The sequence below is a fragment of the Spironucleus salmonicida genome, chromosome 5 (genome assembly GCF_000497125.1).
Source record: "Spironucleus salmonicida strain ATCC 50377 chromosome 5, whole genome shotgun sequence".
NCBI lineage: Eukaryota > Fornicata > Diplomonadida > Hexamitidae > Spironucleus > Spironucleus salmonicida.
The window spans coordinates 1,596,865-1,615,667 of record NC_090600.1 but is presented as its reverse complement, the minus strand read 5'-3'; the positions used below and the strand labels follow the sequence as shown (position 1 = coordinate 1,615,667).

Below are 18,803 nucleotides of genomic sequence, written 5' to 3'. Positions count from 1 at the left end.
AACTGCCAAATCTTTTTATATAATTTATTATACTGGAGTTGAGTTATAATGCGTCATATTCTCTATTTATTATTGAATCTTTTAATAAAAATTGCAATTACTTTTAATCATATCTTCTAAATCATTTGCATTTAATGAAATATCAGTAATCTATTAATTTGGCTATATTATTTATGTGTTCTATAAAGATTTTTCTAAATTATCCACTGTTTACTTATAAGACTCTAGTTATTAGGTTTTTGTATTCAATTAATATTTCGTTTCTTCCAGTTATTTTATAGATTTAAATACTAATCGTTCTACCTCTTATGTTACATTATCAGTTGATTCTTTTTCAATAATTAACCTAATCAAATTTCTATATTAATCAATTATTTAATGTGCTAATTCATATTTGTCTGCTAATTTTTAATTTTTCTTTAATAATTGTTAGTATGTATCAACATTATTATCATCTATATCTTTTACAATTGATTAATGTAAATTTGTAACCTAGTCAGTCAATCTATTTATATCTTATTGTAATTTGTTTATTTTAGTATTGTCCTATTTTTTCAAGCTTTAAAATGTCAGTTCTTCATCAATTTGCAATTTTTACATTAAATTTTAGATTATACATGTATTATAAAATATAAATTTATATATCACCCAGACCTGACTCCTAAAAATACACCCCGATCTACCCATTCTTAGTCAGGCCTGTTAGTTTTATTGGGTAGTAATAATTCAGCATAACAATATCCACCAACATTCAATGGAACAGGGATAAATCCGTTATTGACTATATCCTTTCTATGACCTTCACAGGAACTAACGATGGCATAAATATCAAAATAACTTCCGAACCCTTATAATGATTCAGGGGTTTAATCTACAATGCTTTATATATTTTTATCATAACATGCACCAACTAGTTCTAATCCTCTAATTTATATAACTAATCCTGGTTTCTTATCTGTTAAAACTATATTGCCCTCTCTATCAATACGAGGTTATTTAGCAGGATAATCTAATAACAATAATATTTTCAAACTTGATAGCTATATCATTGACTTAATAGCTACTTAAACTCGCATATAATTGAATATATCACCAATAATCGGGGCAAATAAAATACCATTAATAATATAATGGTTTTTAAAATGAACAAATGATCTGTCTCCACTTAAATATTAAGATGACTAGCTAGTCATAATATGTTAAACTAAATCACCGATATTCTTCTGTATTATTCTTTTTCCGAATTTTATATTCTAATACATCTTAGAATTTAGTAACACCTTTCTTAGACTTGATGGAATCTGTTCTTAAAGCTATTATACTGAATATTATGATACTTAAGTAAATACCTTTTGGGAAAATTAGCTAGTAAAAACAAATCTATGACTTTAAAATGGATTAATTCGTTAGAATATGGCAGCATTATCCTCATAAAATGTCTCATCAATCTTGACCAATGACATAACAAACTATTCAAACTGATCAAATGTTGTTATTTATCTCGGAAAATCGAATACCTGACCACTTGGTAATGAAAATGGAATATTTTATATTTCTCTATCCGCTATATAGTAGTTAGCTACGGAATCTTTGAATTTATTAAATGAAAAGTCGGTAATCTATTCTACTTTATCACCTATAGAAAATGTATGTTTCATAATCAAATCTAATATATCCGACTCTTTATTTTAGTTTGTATCACTATTCAACATAATATTATATTTAATCTTACCACCTGATTATATAATTTTTTGTAACATCTTAGACTATTACATTAATCTAGCCTACATAATCAATTATTAATCTTTACTACCACTAATTTGTACCTCATCATCTGATGAATCCGAATTAAGATTTTTGATTAAATTTATATCTGCCTTAATATTAGTTTACTTCTCAAATGTCTAAATTAAATTTTAAGGTAAAAAGAACTTAAGCTTATCTGCATCATTGAATAATAAACTTAGCATTTATTAATCAACTTTCTCTAAGTAATATTTAGGGAAACCTATGTCAATAGTTTAATCATATTATACAAAACCTAAATCTGCTGTAGCGATCGAACCAAAATCTGCATTTGTTAGATCTAACTTCTACTTTCTCAATTTAGAAAACGATGAATTAAATATTCGTCGTAATAAAGGTACCAAATCTGCATCAATCGATAGCATCTACGGTCGATTTTACAAAAAACTTTATCTCAATATTGTAATAGTAAGTCCACGTATTGATGTTAAATTTATTATTTCATTTGGAATATTACCAAAATTCCCAAACTATTATATTGCTAGCGAGTAAAACGTTGCAAGTGATAAACTAAAATTATGCAGAAATAAACTATATAAATTTTATGGTGTCTAGAAATAATAATATGATAAAGGGATTAATTCCTGAATTTCTGATAATTTTGCTAAAAATTCTTACACCACTTCATCACCGCATTATTATGTAGAACTTATTCCAAATTTACTAATATTAGAAGCTGATTGCGTGGTAGATGGAATTAATATTATAATAGGTTTAATAGCAACAAATCTATTGATGGTTATTTTTTATAAAATTAACTACTTAATATTTTACAATACTTCCCGCCCCTAAAGAATGGGGTTAGCACTAACAATAACTACATATTCCTGTATTAGTTCTAAGGAAATTTAATTTTAAAATAACAATTAAGTATCCAATTCTAAAAATGAATATACTAATTAAATAAATAAATCTATTGCTATATTTTTATCGTAAAATACTACTAATACTTAAGTTGGTGACGGGGGCAATCCTAAAAATTATTCTCCTACAGCAGCATGTTGTTTTTTAGTTTCATAATCATATTACAATTATTTATACTCTAAGCAATAATTCATATTTGTAAATAGAGCTGCATACAACCCAAAAATATTGTCTGATATCAAATCTTTAGGGCAAATATCTGGCAAATCATTACATCCAACAATGGCACATGTGAACTTAACATATATCATAAGTTTTTCTTAAACTGTAGAAATATCACATACTCTGTTTGGCTTGATAGAGTTGCAATTAACAAATCCTGATGAATTATTTTTAACCGAAGGAATAAATTATTTCTTCAAAGTTATGTAGTCTTCGCCTAAAATATCACCTATTAATATTGAATAGTACCCAAACGTTTAAACGAGCATCTAAGGTTTAATAGCTATAGAAATAGCCAATAATGCAAATAATGACGCCTCATTCAATTTTTCTAATAATGGTGGAAATTATGGTAAAAATTATATATTTTGCATCTTTCCCTACAACTTTTTGAATGCTTTTTCATAAACTGATCCTGCAATACAGTTGCTAGTAGTATAATAAGCAACACATGATAAGAAAGGATTTGGTGAATCTGTTAAAGATATAAGGGCTGAATGATGTTAAATAAACCACGTCATTGAACTCTCAATATAGTAATTATAAGAGGATACTTAACTTAAGCCTAACCAACAATATGCTATGTTAGATGCTAGTTTACAAATTTCTGGTAAACACTCATATACTTATGATATTTTAGACACATCTTTTGCATGACTTCCTAACAATGGAGATTAAAGCGAAAATTTAGATTTCTTAGAAATAATGTTAATTAGCTATTAAGATGTAATTAACTTCAAATAATCATCAAATGAAAATGATAATAATTATTGCATCAGTATTACTTCTTGATTATTATCCTTTGTATTCTCTTCCTCAACATCAAAAGGTATAGAATTAGGATATTTAAAGTGAATGACTCTTACAAATGACATGAATATAATATGCGTATAGTTATAAAACGCTTCAGTATAAATCTGAGGTAAAAGTGGGAATATAGATTAATATAAGAATGATAGTATGGCCTTGCATACTAATTTAATAAATTAATCTGGCTATTTCATAAGGAAATATGTTAGATGATAAGTATGAGAGAAAGAAAATCCGTCTTATTGTAAAGAACATGTGTGTTATGCTTTTTATTATAATTCTTAGTTGAGTTAGGAAATCTTTTACTTAACTACAGATTTCAGGATGATTAACTAATCTGGAGAAATAATCGCATGAGCAGGTAAATGTAAAATACTGAGATTATAGAAAATTTTATCTAACTATAATAAGGCTAATGATAATCTTTATAAATGCTATTTACCTTCATTTTATAAATACCTATAATTTTGACATCCTATAAATATTAAATTGCCATTATTCTTATATTCTTATTTTTTAGATGTTAACTATTCTTTACTATATTATGAAATAGCCAGCTGATTAAACTAAGTGTACAGCTCTTGTAATTCATCTTTCTACGTTTGTGAATCTGTAAGAATAGTAGAGAATAATACAAATTATGGCGAATATGAACCTTTTAGAGTTAAAATTCCTATTCGTTCCCACAAATTATCTAAAGAAATATTGTTATCTTTAATGTTCTTTCTATCAATTAATATAATTTTATTTTTAATAAAATTGAATGTTTTATTGCTACAATCTTAAACTAACGTATTGACTCGCTAAATGCAACATCGGACTCTCTCAATTTGCGATCTATTACTAGTATTATCTCCAAAACAAGCTTACATTAACAACTAAGTAATGCTTTCCTATTTTTCATCTTATCCATTATTATCTTCGCCCATTCCATACGGTATACAAATCCCAGCCTCGTCTAGAATTTCTTGAGTCAATAATCCTGTATCTTTCATTGCTTCGGCAAAATTAACATCTGATGCCATTGCAATAACTACAGAATAAGCATTCAATGCATTATTTGTGATAGCTGTAACACGACCTATTTTGACTAATGACCTTCTTTCAATTTTACCTTTTTATCTCATCTCTAAAAATTTTCTAAGAGTTGCTGAGTTTGTTTTATTTCCTATACCAAAATTATTAAATAAAATGGTACAGTCTTCTGTTCCAATTGCTTTAGACAATTACTAATCAAACTCATGAGGTTAAATAGAAAGGTCAATAGACTATATACGTTTTTACATATCTAAAACTAATGATTTTGCTACAGAATTTTCATCTATATCATCCTCGTCAATTGTCTTTTATGTTAAATTAAAATAATCTTATTTGTTCTACTTATTTCTTTTTAATGATTCAACGAGTATACCTGCAGCAATAGCAAGTTTATTACTAACAAAAAATAAATTTTTTCCAGTTTAATAATGAGCACATAATGAGGTTAATAATTTATATGGTGGATCAGATGGTTACCAATGAATCTACAATAATTTTAATGTTATATAAATTGGCCAGTCAAAGCCTACAGTATCAAAATAATTTGATAAATAAAGCATATCTTACTACATTAATGCATTTCTTCCTATCACCAGAACGTTATCATCAGAATCTTCTCTAGGATATTATACTCTAAATCCATATAATTAAAGTTAAGAAACCAATAATAAATTAAATGGTGCTATCTATCTAGGGTTATTAAATGATTACTCAACTAAATCTTACATATGAGGATCTATATCACTATTAACCCCATTTGACAGTATTTAAGATGCCTACTATTGTGAGACTAAATTTGTAATGCTAAAAGTAAGATATGATGAGATACATATTGCATCATAATGGCTTGTTTATACAGCATTTTAATGTAATATAAATTCGTTTGAAAGCTATTTAATTATTTATAAAAAATAATCGCGTAGAGTTTGATATTCATTAAAAGCCATCGTTTTCTGATCATTTATCTATATTTCTTTACCATTAACAATTTATACAGATTATTGTTGTATGCTTTTTTCAAATTCTATATAAGAATAACTTTATAAATCGATCTCTTTATTTTTCATTTTATTATTGCTCAACAGCTATTCATATGTTCTAAATGCTAGGAAAATATTATTTAATGCCTTAAAAAATGCACTACATTTCTATAATATCGTATTCGCTATACAAGTCGTTAATTTAGTAAACTGTGGTAATGAAATAGTAGGGCCTTAAGACTAATTAACTAAGAATTAATACATTTATAATGTACCAAGCGCATAATTCATTAAATAAGTACTAAAATTAAATTTAATTTTTTCAGGAAAATCAATTTACTCTGGTAAAGAACAATTCGAAAGTTTAAACAACGAAATGAGATTAGTCATGTTGAGTTAAACTAAATTATACTTATTCGTAATTGATTTGAATTGTAAATCTAAAATTAACTTGTCTAGTATTTTTATAGGTGGTTACGGAGCAGTAATAACAACTGCCTCAATTTTGTGTTTCTTTTCTCTATATTCATCTTTTGGTGTTAAATCTTAATAATTTAATATTCCAGATAATAACTCTAGTATAGGAGATTTTATGGAACCAATGGCTTTGTTCTTCAAAATATCAAACGTAATCTCAGTATTAACTGCCTGACTTAATTTAATCTCTTTTCCTGATGGTTCATCATTAATCATTAAGAAACTAAAATGCTTTGCTAATATTGTCCCCAACTATTATGGCTTAAGTGTGTAATCAAAACCCATTTAAATTGATGAAATTTAGCAAATTTGGCCTATCTCGTCTTCTGTAAATAAGCCAGACAAGCACGATAACGGATCTAATGTTACACTAAACAAAACCAACAAAGATACATTAAAAGTAGTAGTCATCTATAACATTGATTTAGGTGCAATAAGAACTACATCGATTGGCTCTTATATAAACTGTTCATAATAAGAATTATCTGCATTATATTTTTATTAAACAAATTCGTATTCATCTTGGTTTTAAATATAACTACTAAATCTTTCATTTATTGGGGCTGTTAACGGTAACTGTGTTAGTGATTTGCCTCCATATAAATAATTCGATGGCAAAAATGTTGAAAGTTTGGAAGTTACGTAGATTCCACTGAGCTAAATTTATGCATCGGGATCTACATTCAAAAAAACTTACGGCTTTATTCCTAAAGATAAACCAATTGAAATTCTCAATACTGTGGCCAATAATATTTAGTTAATTTGATTTGATAAATGTGTGTATTTTAGCAAAGTATTCATATAAGCTATTAATTATGATAATAATGAAGAAGATTATTCATGTTCTAATAACTTTGAATTTTTAACAGACTCATCAAGTATTTAAAATATTTATTTAACGTCAAATATAAGTCTCTCGGGTAACTCCTTGGTATTAATATTAACTGTTTAAAATCCACTAAAAACACATATATTATCTACAATTTTTTAATAAGTAGAAAGGGTTGCATTCTGAAGATTTAAATAATAGGTTGCGGGTTTGATAGTTAATGAAGAAATTAATGACAATCCTCCAAAATCTTGCTTTTTCTCTCTAACTTTTAATTCTGAGTTTAATGTTATATTCTCAATCCGTAATAAATGTGGAGATTTTTTAGCATCAAAATCATCAAATCGTTCAAAAATTTGATCATACTAGCACAGTTAAAGTAAATACTTTTTAGCCAAAAATAAACCATCTTCATTTTATACTCCGGTTAACGATGTATCTGAATGTACTTTAACACCATATTTATACATAGAATCAATTTATGATTAAATAATTTACTTTTGACTCATAAGTTTTACAAATACTTCGATTGACCTACTTAAAATCAAAGGATCAAATAAATCTGGCGATGCTTTTGCTTACTCCATTACATGGCCAAACCAAAAAGGGTTAGTCTCGCAATACTTAAATCCAACTAAAATATCATCATCAATCTTTATTGAAAGAGATTTTAGATCTGAATCTACTATAGATTTATTAATCATTGGCTATTCCCGTACCATTTTATTTATCAGGGTCTAATTTTAATTAATAATTTTTTGATGCTACTTAACTGATTAATTAATTAAAAATGATTCCCATGCTGTGTATAATGTAAATCTTCCAGTTAAAATTAAATTTGCATCTGACCATGGTGATGATTAATCGGTATTCAAGAAACCTAATAAAGATAATGATGATATTCTTTCTGTTATTTGTTACAGAACAACATTATTAACACAACCTATTTACCTTAAAGCAAAGAACAGTGAGTGCAAATTAGTTTATCGCATAATTTTATCTGTCGAATGTTTAATTATATTAGAAGTTACTAATTCTGAATTCTCACCCCTATAATCATTATATGAATCAAGTATATCCATAATATCCTATTGAATTGGGTTACTATCAACATTTACTATAAACTAATTATTAGAAAACATTTTTTAAATTACAGTAAAATTATCAGCAATTAACGAAGGGAAACTTTAACGAATCATAAAATATCCTTGAATAAAGTCATTATTCCAATTTTAACTTTGATCAGGATACAAACTTTTGAAAAATGAATCTAAAAAGTTTTCATTTATTTTTGGCGCTTAAACTATAATTGAGCAATATTCTTTCAGAACAGAATCATTATTAAGTTCTATAATAAGTGAGCAATCACTTAATGTTGTGATTCCAATTAAATTATGGCAACTATTATCAATAGAAAATATATGATGTTCATCAAATTTGTCAAAACAAAAGATATGATCTCGTATTAATACGGCTAAATGGTCTTCTACTTCTTAGCCCTCACAATCTGATGCATGAATATGGAACGATGGAAAAGCTGAAGATTTATTGTAATCTAAGATTTATGAATCATATGTATAATATAAAGGTAAGTGATTTTTATTATTTCTAGATATCTACGCATCTTAGTATTTTTTAATTTAAAACTACTTGCCAATCGACGACATGATTGAATTTACATCGTAGGGGGAACTGCTTGATTTTAATAATATACTATTTTAATCGACCATATCTCTGACTATAAGTTTTGCAACTTCAATTAAGATAGTTTTACCCTCAGCCCTATCACCAATAAGTGCGAGTGAAATTGGAGCCAGCATACTAGCACCTAATAAAAATGTAACAGCAATTCTATAAGGATCTAAGTAAATTTTTGTATCTGTTAGATTTTAAATCGAATTAAATTAAGATGAAATATTTTTCTCCACAATTTTCTTAAATTACTTTTTCCCATATAATTAAGCTTACATTTAAGACTAAACAGAGCTTTCATTTTCTTTAATATCTAGCCATTCATTTTTTATTTCTTTCATAAGTTTTTCTAATTAATCTTTATCTGAAATTGACTGAACATTACTTAAAATTCCATCTCCCAGACCATAAACTTAAAACTTTACTGTTGGATGTTATTACTTATGCTACTCATAACATAAATAAGTGAAAATTTTAGTAAACCCAGTAGGAATAATTTAACTAATTTTTAGGTGTAATTTTTAAACATACAATAATTATTAATCTGTGGATAGCTAATGATCTAGTGACGTGATTGGATTCGTAACTTTTGTAGACATCCTAATCATATTACTAATATTTAGATCTGGAATTTTATCATCATATGCTAACAACAAAGTAAATGGTTATAACAAATGGTTATACATAAAATCAGTCAAAAATGTTTTTTCTTTAAACGAACTAGTAAATTAGTTGTATTTTTCTTATAAATCAGTGACCAATTCTTTTTAGGGTATATTGGCTGTTATGATTGAGATATAAAACAGATGACACGCATTCCAAATTGCAGAGACTAAAGGTAACGCAATGTTTGAAAATGCATCCATTGATGATTATGGCAATAAAAATTAATTAGATATAAAATCTGAGTTTAAATCATAATATAAAGACCCAGCAAAACCTAAACCTATGTCGGATATATTCAAAGTACTTATTTTTTCAGATGATTTTTGAATCATTTAATTGATTTATAACTAGCCTAATGTTTTTGAAAACAAATTAAACTCTGATATATCATTGGAAAGAAAACCACCGATGTCAGGCATAACCTGCATTTCATCCACTAATAATGTTTTATTTAAAGTTAACTAATCTTAGTAAAATAAATTATCTTATACTCTCTTTTCTTCAATTTCTCGTTATGATAATTAATCTATGTTTTATTTGGTTGCTGATTAAGTTTAATGTTATCGTTTTTACAAAAAATACATCATTGTTTTAAGTCTAGTTACTGAATCTCCGCCTTACGAATTTTATCTTAAAGTAGTATAATATTTTATTTATGATTCATTATCTGGGAACTAACTCCAAAATTCTAGCTAATCTTTAAAAATCTAAGTATTAAATGTTGACTTTTATACTTCTATAATTCCAGATCTTTATAAGTAAAGTGTAATAATGCTCCGTAATAGTAAAGTCTCTTCGATAGATCGACCAACATTAAATATTTTTATACAATCTTCGAATGTATGCTAAATGATACCTTATATAAAAAATTATAATGCGTACATTCTATTCTCAGATCGCTATATAATTTTATCTACAACAGAATAGTTTTTCATTTTTTATTAATAATTTTTACAAACACTGGTCAATGCATCAGACAAAGTAACTGGACTATCAACTAATTATTTAATATTAGAGGCTAATATGTCTAGGGGCATTGTAAATTATTTATCATGTTTTCTAAATATTCCTTATTACCCTAAAGCTTAATATGATTTCTACATCAATCTATTCATGAACTTAAGTTCTTATAATGATTTCTAACAATTAACATTAACTACTCGAGATATTAATTTCTTTACACCATTTGAACCTTCAATTGATGGTAAAAGTAGGACCTAGCTTGTAAATAAATTTTAATATGGTGAATTTTAAAATTATTTTGCTAAATTTGAATCTAAAAAAATTAATATATAAGGGCCTTTTAAGGGATATTTAATGTATTGTGTTAAATTAAGCTCATCGTGAACAACAGGAAATTTTAAAAATAATCCTAAAATTTGATCCATCATATCCATAAATGTATTATAAGACGCAGGTTATATTGCTATTAAACCTTCTCTATTATCCTGCTATGACTATATTTATTAAATAGCCTAACTAAGTCCTCTTCCATTGATAACATACTTATATTACCAATTTTTAATCGCTGCTAGGATAGAGATAAAAACTCTTGAATATGAAGATTATGGAGAAATGGATAGAACTGGTTTGCCTTATTTTAGTAAATCATTTACATATAATACATCATATATAACCTGCAATGATAAAATATGCACCTAAGAAAATACAGTTATATAAAATAGATACATTTAAGTACCATATTTCTATAAATAATTTTTAAAATAATTATCAAAAGTAAGTGATAAATCTGTTTTATCTGATTTTTCTAAGTATGATAGTTTAACGAGCTATGCTGAAGCAAACCCACAGTATGCAATTGCCATATTTCTCAATTCTTATGCTGCATCTTTGCTAAGCCCAAATGCTGCACTAATTATTTAAGATAATGTTTTAGCAACATTGTGGAAATCATTATCAAACATAATTATCGTAGTCTAATGCATAAGATAATCTAACACCATAGCTGCAATAAATATGGGATCTTTCTAATCTTTAGTGCGTGATATGATTCCTTAAATTACAAAATGAGATAATTATGGCCAATTTTCATTATACTACTATAAATAGGCTGAAATTTCATACAATTACGCTCCAAATTATTTAGTTTTTTATAAGTATAACTAAATAGGCTCTTCTAGCTCTATATTCATAACTAATTTATGTTAAATTACATAAAGTAAAGATTCTTATTAATTATAATATTTACTATCTGACATCGTATTATCTGCAGAATTTGAATTTATTTAATTAAAGAATTAATGTTATTCAATTGTTTACTTTGGAACCAAAGATGGTAAAAAGAAAATAAGAGATCCTGAATCTTCTTTAAATTCTTCGAAATTCGCATCATTGACATTAAGTACTGTCTATATATACTCTACAGAATTAACATTATCTTGTTATTATATAGTTGAACCTGTTTACCTACACATTGCAATTCCTGGAATTATTCCCTTCTAATTTTTTAGTGAAGATGCTATATTTAATAATTCTTGAACCTAATTAGATGGTAATAATTCGATACCCACAACAACAACTATATTTCCTGTTATAATGAAAGTTGATATTCTAATAATATTATTGGCAAAAGAATTCTCAGAAACAGGGACGATTATATATCTTCTAAACGTATATCGCGATAAAGAAGAAAGTGCTTAATATAAGAAATCGTTTTAATATGAATTTTCTTTTGAACCTAAAAGAATAAGAGGGAGTTTTTCATTAAAGCACCTAAGCATTTTAGTTAACATTGAAAGCTAATTCTTATTTAAAGCAATTTTAGAATCCATTTCTTAAGGTTGTCCTAACCAATGAGGACCTATTTCTAAAGAAAACCCCCCTAAATTAGGGGAAATAAAAACATTATTATATAACGGATCATAATAAACATTAGGAAAATACTAATCGGATGTTAAAACATCGAGTCCTTGCTTAGACCTTGTTAATTTAATGAAATCATCGAATATTCCACACCATTCCTTGCCCTTCGATTTAAATGCATCTACTGTAAATCCTCTATTATTAGCTACATAATTATGTAACTCTGATAAAAATGTTTTTTCGTTGTCAAATGCATTTTCAGGCACTTTTCCTTCGAAAGCATACCAAAGCATAATATTATATTTTTATCTAAATAAAGTTGTAATAGCAACTAAAATGGCTTGAAATACAAATTTTTTATTTACAAAGTCATAAAAAAGTTATTTTCTTTAGTCAAAACTTCCATTTTCAAGGAGTTTGATAAAATTATCAAATAAAATTTTTAGTTCCGAAGATGCATTCTTACATTATTCAATTAATGAAGCTCTCATATTTTTCATAATTGCATCTGGTACCTAATGATGTAAATTTGGCATTTAGACACCTGTTAAAAAATAAAGATCTTCAAACCCTGATCTTAAACCTGTAATTTACTTACCAGTAACTATAAAGTCAGTCAAATTGAAGAAATTCTCAAACTACAAAGTGTTTATTTAACTAAATACATTTCTGCCCTAAAAAAATTCTCCGAAATAAAGAGAAATCGCTTTAGGAAATACTAATGATGAAGGATAGTGAATTCCATAAAATGGTATTAAAACTTTATAGGTTTTAGACACTCCAGCAGTCGTTTTATAGGATATCATTTACTCATAAGACGATTCTACTGTGTTTTTAATCTTATTATAATAAGAAGTCATAGACTTAATAATTTTAGTATATCTATAGCTAAAAAGAAATTTTTGAATATTATCAAGCTTACTAGAAATAATAGTTAAATCCTATATAAGTTAATTGTTTGTTGACAACTTATAGAACTAAATAGGTTATGAGAAATTGTATTCAACAATATCCTACCATTGACTTGTAATATGTTACAGTGTCTACTTATCTTATTAAGATAATAAAGATAACTAAAATTTTCCACATTACTATTTTCCTAACAAACCTCCACTAAATTATATAACATATCCTCTACTATTCACAATTAATAAATCAAATAAAACGTTAGGAATTCGTGATATTAACTAAAAAAGTATTAAACTTTACTAAATCATTGCTTCCAAATCACGTGCATATAGTTCAATATTACTATTATAGCACCAGGGCTTGATATATTCATTGAACTAATTCCCTTCCACAATATCGATGTCTAGCATCTAAGTAGAAAATACATCTGCTAATAGCTCATCAAAATAATTAGTTGTAAAAACTTTTTTAGACGAAGTATAACCTATATTATTAATAACTAATGCAATTTATTATAGTGACATACTACAAAAATTCTAAAAATTATTAGGAGTTATCATTATATAATCTGTAACAGCTTTCCATGTTTAATCAGATTAGTCTTATGTTACAGAAATTTAATATTTTCCATTAAACGAATATATCTGAAAGGTTTTCTAGATCGTTTTTAATGCACTTATGGCTTATTAATCTATCCTGGCATATTATTAAATTACTAATAATAAATCAAATAATTTATTATTTGATTTATAAACGTCTAAAAGTAGACTGATTGGGAAAGTACAAGACTTATTAAAATTTTACTAGCAATACTAACTAATAACATTAAAGTGATAATCTTTTAAATTAATATCATTAATAAGATGGATCAGAAATAATTTTATAATATGTTGATATATTGTTTTTTCTGCTTCTTGACTAGCTTGAATCCAGTTCTAGTAGTCGACTGAAAAAGCAACAAAATCCAAGTTTTTAACTTATTTTTTATTTTTTTCATTTATTAATTTTTCAATTTTCTGATAATCCCACTTATTAATTTTTATTGGGAAAGGTCTAACAGACCTTTATCTAATAGTTTTAATAGATTATGAAATTTAATCAAATAACTTAAGCTGTATTTAATGAGGATAATTACAAACATTATCTTTAATATACTTTTTATCATTTCGTATTAAATCATCTAATGAGCTAAGTGTCTAAAATATTGGTTAAAGACTTTATATCATCTCATCAAAACTTGGATATGTTGGTTGCTTAATTAATAGTAACTAGTCATCCCCTGTTATTATCTATAACTAACTACGCCACAGGTTTATAGTCCTATATAATTTAAATATCTCGCTGGAAATAAATCTAGTTTCCCCTATAATTCGTATCATATTAATTTTATTCTTCTTAAAAGTTATTTTTTCTCTATCATACATTTAATATGATGCAACATGTTCGTTATCTTTTTGAATTTCATAGGTTTATTATTTTACTTTTAATTTTTCCTAAATTTATTGAAAATTAAATTTAATTGATTTTAATGGAAGCTTGATATATTTAGAAATTGAAATTAGGAAATCTTGTTCAAAGTGCAGAAAACTATCTATAGAACAAATTTTAATATTAAAAAATTCAAAATTTTTACAAATTTCAGGATATTTTTATTAGAATTCAAGTGCATTGTTGAAAGTGGATAGATAATCATCATATGTGATTGCTAAAATTTCCTTGACTCTTCTTGATATTTTAAATGAATGATCATAAAACCATTAATCTATATTTAAAATAAAATGTGTAAACGCTGGTAATTTATCATTAGTTTAGTGAATTATTTTTCTAATGTTTTATGTCGCAATATTCATTTCTCTAAATACTTTATAAGATGAATTAATTGCATTAGAATTATATTAATATAAACTAGAATCAAACTATGAAACATTATCCGAATTATAAATTTCATTTAACTTCTTGATATCTTGATTAAATTAACAAATATCAGGTAAAATCAGGATGCAATCGTTCCAAAATACTGTAATTTGCTCATAAATAGAAATCAATGCAGATGATATTTAGTTATTGCAAAAAACTTCCTTTAATGATAGTAATAAATCGAACTTATCTGGTCTAGACCTATACTTCTCAATCAAGTTAATAAAAGCAGTATTCTAAGAATTAACTGAGATAATGAAATTCATTACCAAATTGTTGAGCTATTAATCAAAATTTTATATAATCTGAACAATTTTTAACTTATAATTCTATTTAAGTTTAGCTATTGAAATACCTATATGTTCAATTTATAAGTAATCAGGTATAGATACAACAGATACTAAAAGATCAAATAAGTATGATACTCTTCTTACCATTTATTTAACTTAAAACTTATTAAATATATCTGACTATTTAATCAAACTAGTTAAAAATAACTAATTAATCTCAGATTTTTAAGAAATTTCTTCTGGTAACGGTTTTATGGTCTCAGTAAGTTAAATTAAATTATTTACACCTACATCTTCCGCATACCAAACATTAAGTTCTTTTTCTATTTCAAATGTATCCATTTATCTAACTATAAAGGATAATAACTAATTATATTCATCCGTACATATTTAAGAAACTTCCTATGTTTCAAAAAGTGGTATATACAAAGATGAAAAACCAAATTTAGGCTCTTAGTTAATCAAAATAGTATCTAATTTTATCTATGAGATATAAATATCATTTATATTTACTTCTGGTGCTACATCGTCATATATCCCGTATAATATCTATTCTTCTTCTTATTCCTAGACTTTAAAAAACTATTCTGATATATTTTCAGACGTCACAGTGAGGTTTTTATTAACAACTAAATTTTTATGGAACTCAACGAAAATTTTTGACATTAAAATGGTCATAAAATCTACTTATGATACTTTTTAGTGTAGTATTTCAGGAATATCTTCTTCAAATGCGATACTATCGCCGCTATGAAATAGATGAAAATTAAAATGACATTATTCCGTTTGATATTAATTTTTAGTAAAATAGTCTGGATCCGTAAAATCTGTCTTTAATCCTTCTTATTTTTTCTTAATAAGGAATTCCGTGTGTCTTAGCTTTTATAATTATTCTTATATATCTTTTTATTTTGATGTAATATCAATACTATTAATTTATTGAGTGACTGTTTTTAATGCTAAGTCATATTCCTCCCATTTTATTAATTTATTTGACTTAAATTTTTATTAATATTAGATAATAAAATTTTCAAAAAATTATTAAAATTTCGATTCAAACCTTCTAGCGATGCCAAGTAATATTCGGACTTAATCTTTTGTCCTTTACAACTATCCAAAATAAAAAGACATAGCTATAATGATTAATGGTATAATCTATAACTACAATATAGTAAGACAGTGCGCTTGCGTCATACTTTACCCAAATTTTTATATCTAAATTGATTTCGCCTGTTATTTAAAATAATTAAGCCTGGAGATAAAATCCTCGTCTAAATCCTCTTATTTAACCTAGCAAATAATTTAATTGATGATATCATAAGTTTTAATAAGTATTTCATTATAACGGCAATCTTGATAAAATATAGTATCAATACACTTATAAAGATAATTTAATGATGTTTCTACTAATGTTTGCCATTAATCTGAGAAACAATATGATGCCTTAATTAATTACTAATTTTCTATGAAATTTTTAAATTACGGTGCTTAAATAAACTATAGTGGTCTTGACAATAGTGCTGTTGCACTAATTACCTCTTAAATATTTTCAAATATTTTAGTATTAAATATTCCTTATTAATAAAAATAATAATCTTCATCTTCATATATATACGTTGGTAGCTCCATTCTATTTTCAGCAGCTGCATGATGCAAAGAAACTTCTAATTTCAAATGCTCTTTCATTTCATGAAGTCGTGATGCTGAGATATTATAATTTTATGACTCCTTATCAAAGTAATTAAAAACCTAATGCTCTGAAATTCGTGTTGCTAACTTCATCGGTAATAATAATGGTGACGGTTATGCTACTAAAGCTAAATCAGAACATAACGATAGTTGAGATAACTATACTTAAAATGTATATTTTTTAACAGAAATAATAGCATAAGTAGATGCCAGACATAATACTTAAGCAGGGTGTAAAACATTGTTTTAATCATAATAAACCACATTCAAAGGGTCAGTTTCAGTAATTTTTCTATCATAATCATGCGGAAAATATTATTACATTGTGAAGTGTTGAAAATAATCATCTTATATATTATTTTAATATTAAAAATTTAATATTAAATGTTAAAATAATAATAAAACATAAATGCTATGTTATTGCTAGAAATTTATTAATTAAAATAAAAAAATATGGATATACACCTTATAAATAATATATAACCTACTTTAGCAATTACAGTTAATGCGTATACATAAACTAATAAAATATCTAATCTAAACCATAAACAACCAAAATGCTAAGAATCATAATATGAAACTCTTTAATAAAATTTGGCGTAAACTCGAATGTTAAATATTTAATAAGAGAAGTTAATACAAGATTACATTATAGAACTAAAGGAATCATCTAAGTCATATAATACTTTATTTGATATTTATAAAAAATTATAAGTAGAATCCCTAGATATGACTAAAAAAATAAATATTCTAAACTCTACATCTTTATTTCAATAATAATCAAAATCATAAGCTTCATCATCATTTACTGAGCTTTTAGGTTAAACAATTGATAATAGCAATAACTATATTCTTTCATAAAATAAAATATTATTATAACAAAATAAAATATTATAGAAGGATATAACTGCTTTTAAAAAATAGGAATAATATTTATATGAAAAAATTGATTAATAAGAAATAAAATAATTAAAGTAATAATAGGAATATTAATAAAAACTAGAAATTGAATACTCCATTAACTAATCATTAAAGTAGGAGTAAAGTCTCACAAGCAATACAATTAAAGACCTTACATCATAATTAGATTTATTATCATAAAAATAAATTAGTGATACTATATATTTGAAATAATTAGAATAGTCAGCTATTGTATTATAAGATGAATAGTTTGTTAAATCATATTTATCTGATGCAGCTCTTCTTGATAAATAAACTCAATTATTATAAATATAAAAAATATAAAAAAAATATTATAATAAATGTTTAAAATATGACATATTAAAACGTTAGTTACAAGAAATTAGAGATAATGCCATTTTAGATGACTTTCCAGTAAATAAACTATCATAATATATTTAATAGTCATAATTAGTTTCTGTTAAAAATTTAAAATAATAATAGAAAATTGATCTTTCTAACTCCGAAACAAATTCAATTGAATTCGATGAATATTTAGATGATATTAGTATCGAAGATTTATCAACTAATATTAATGATTATAAACATATAACTAATTCTATTTAAAATCATTTTGAAGCTGAATGAATTATGGCCTAATATTTAATAATTAATTTGCATTATTACTTATAATTACTACAAGTAATTACATTTTTTACTTTAATATAAAATTAAGAACTGTGTAAATGATATGATAAAACAACTATTAATAATTTTGGAGATTATATTATTCTGTCAACTACTATTATATTAAAAATCAATAATTATAATTTAATAAAAATTATATAACTATTTTTATATATGATTAGCGAAGAGTTCCTATTGGAAATT

At 25.4% G+C, this 18,803-nt stretch overlaps 1 protein-coding gene across 1 annotated transcript; it reads right to left on the bottom strand. All coding sequences in view use genetic code 6, as the record gives it.

Annotated features, from left to right (window-relative positions):
* Nucleotides 1–644: 644 nt before the first annotated feature.
* On the bottom strand, nucleotides 645–17,336 carry SS50377_25543 (uncharacterized protein; the record flags this gene model as incomplete). Its single annotated transcript, XM_067909375.1, has 1 exon — nucleotides 645–17,336. The coding sequence occupies one exon, from the start codon at nucleotides 17,334–17,336 to the stop codon at nucleotides 645–647; it is 16,692 nt and encodes a 5,563-aa protein (XP_067764196.1).
* Nucleotides 17,337–18,803: the final 1,467 nt, after the last annotated feature.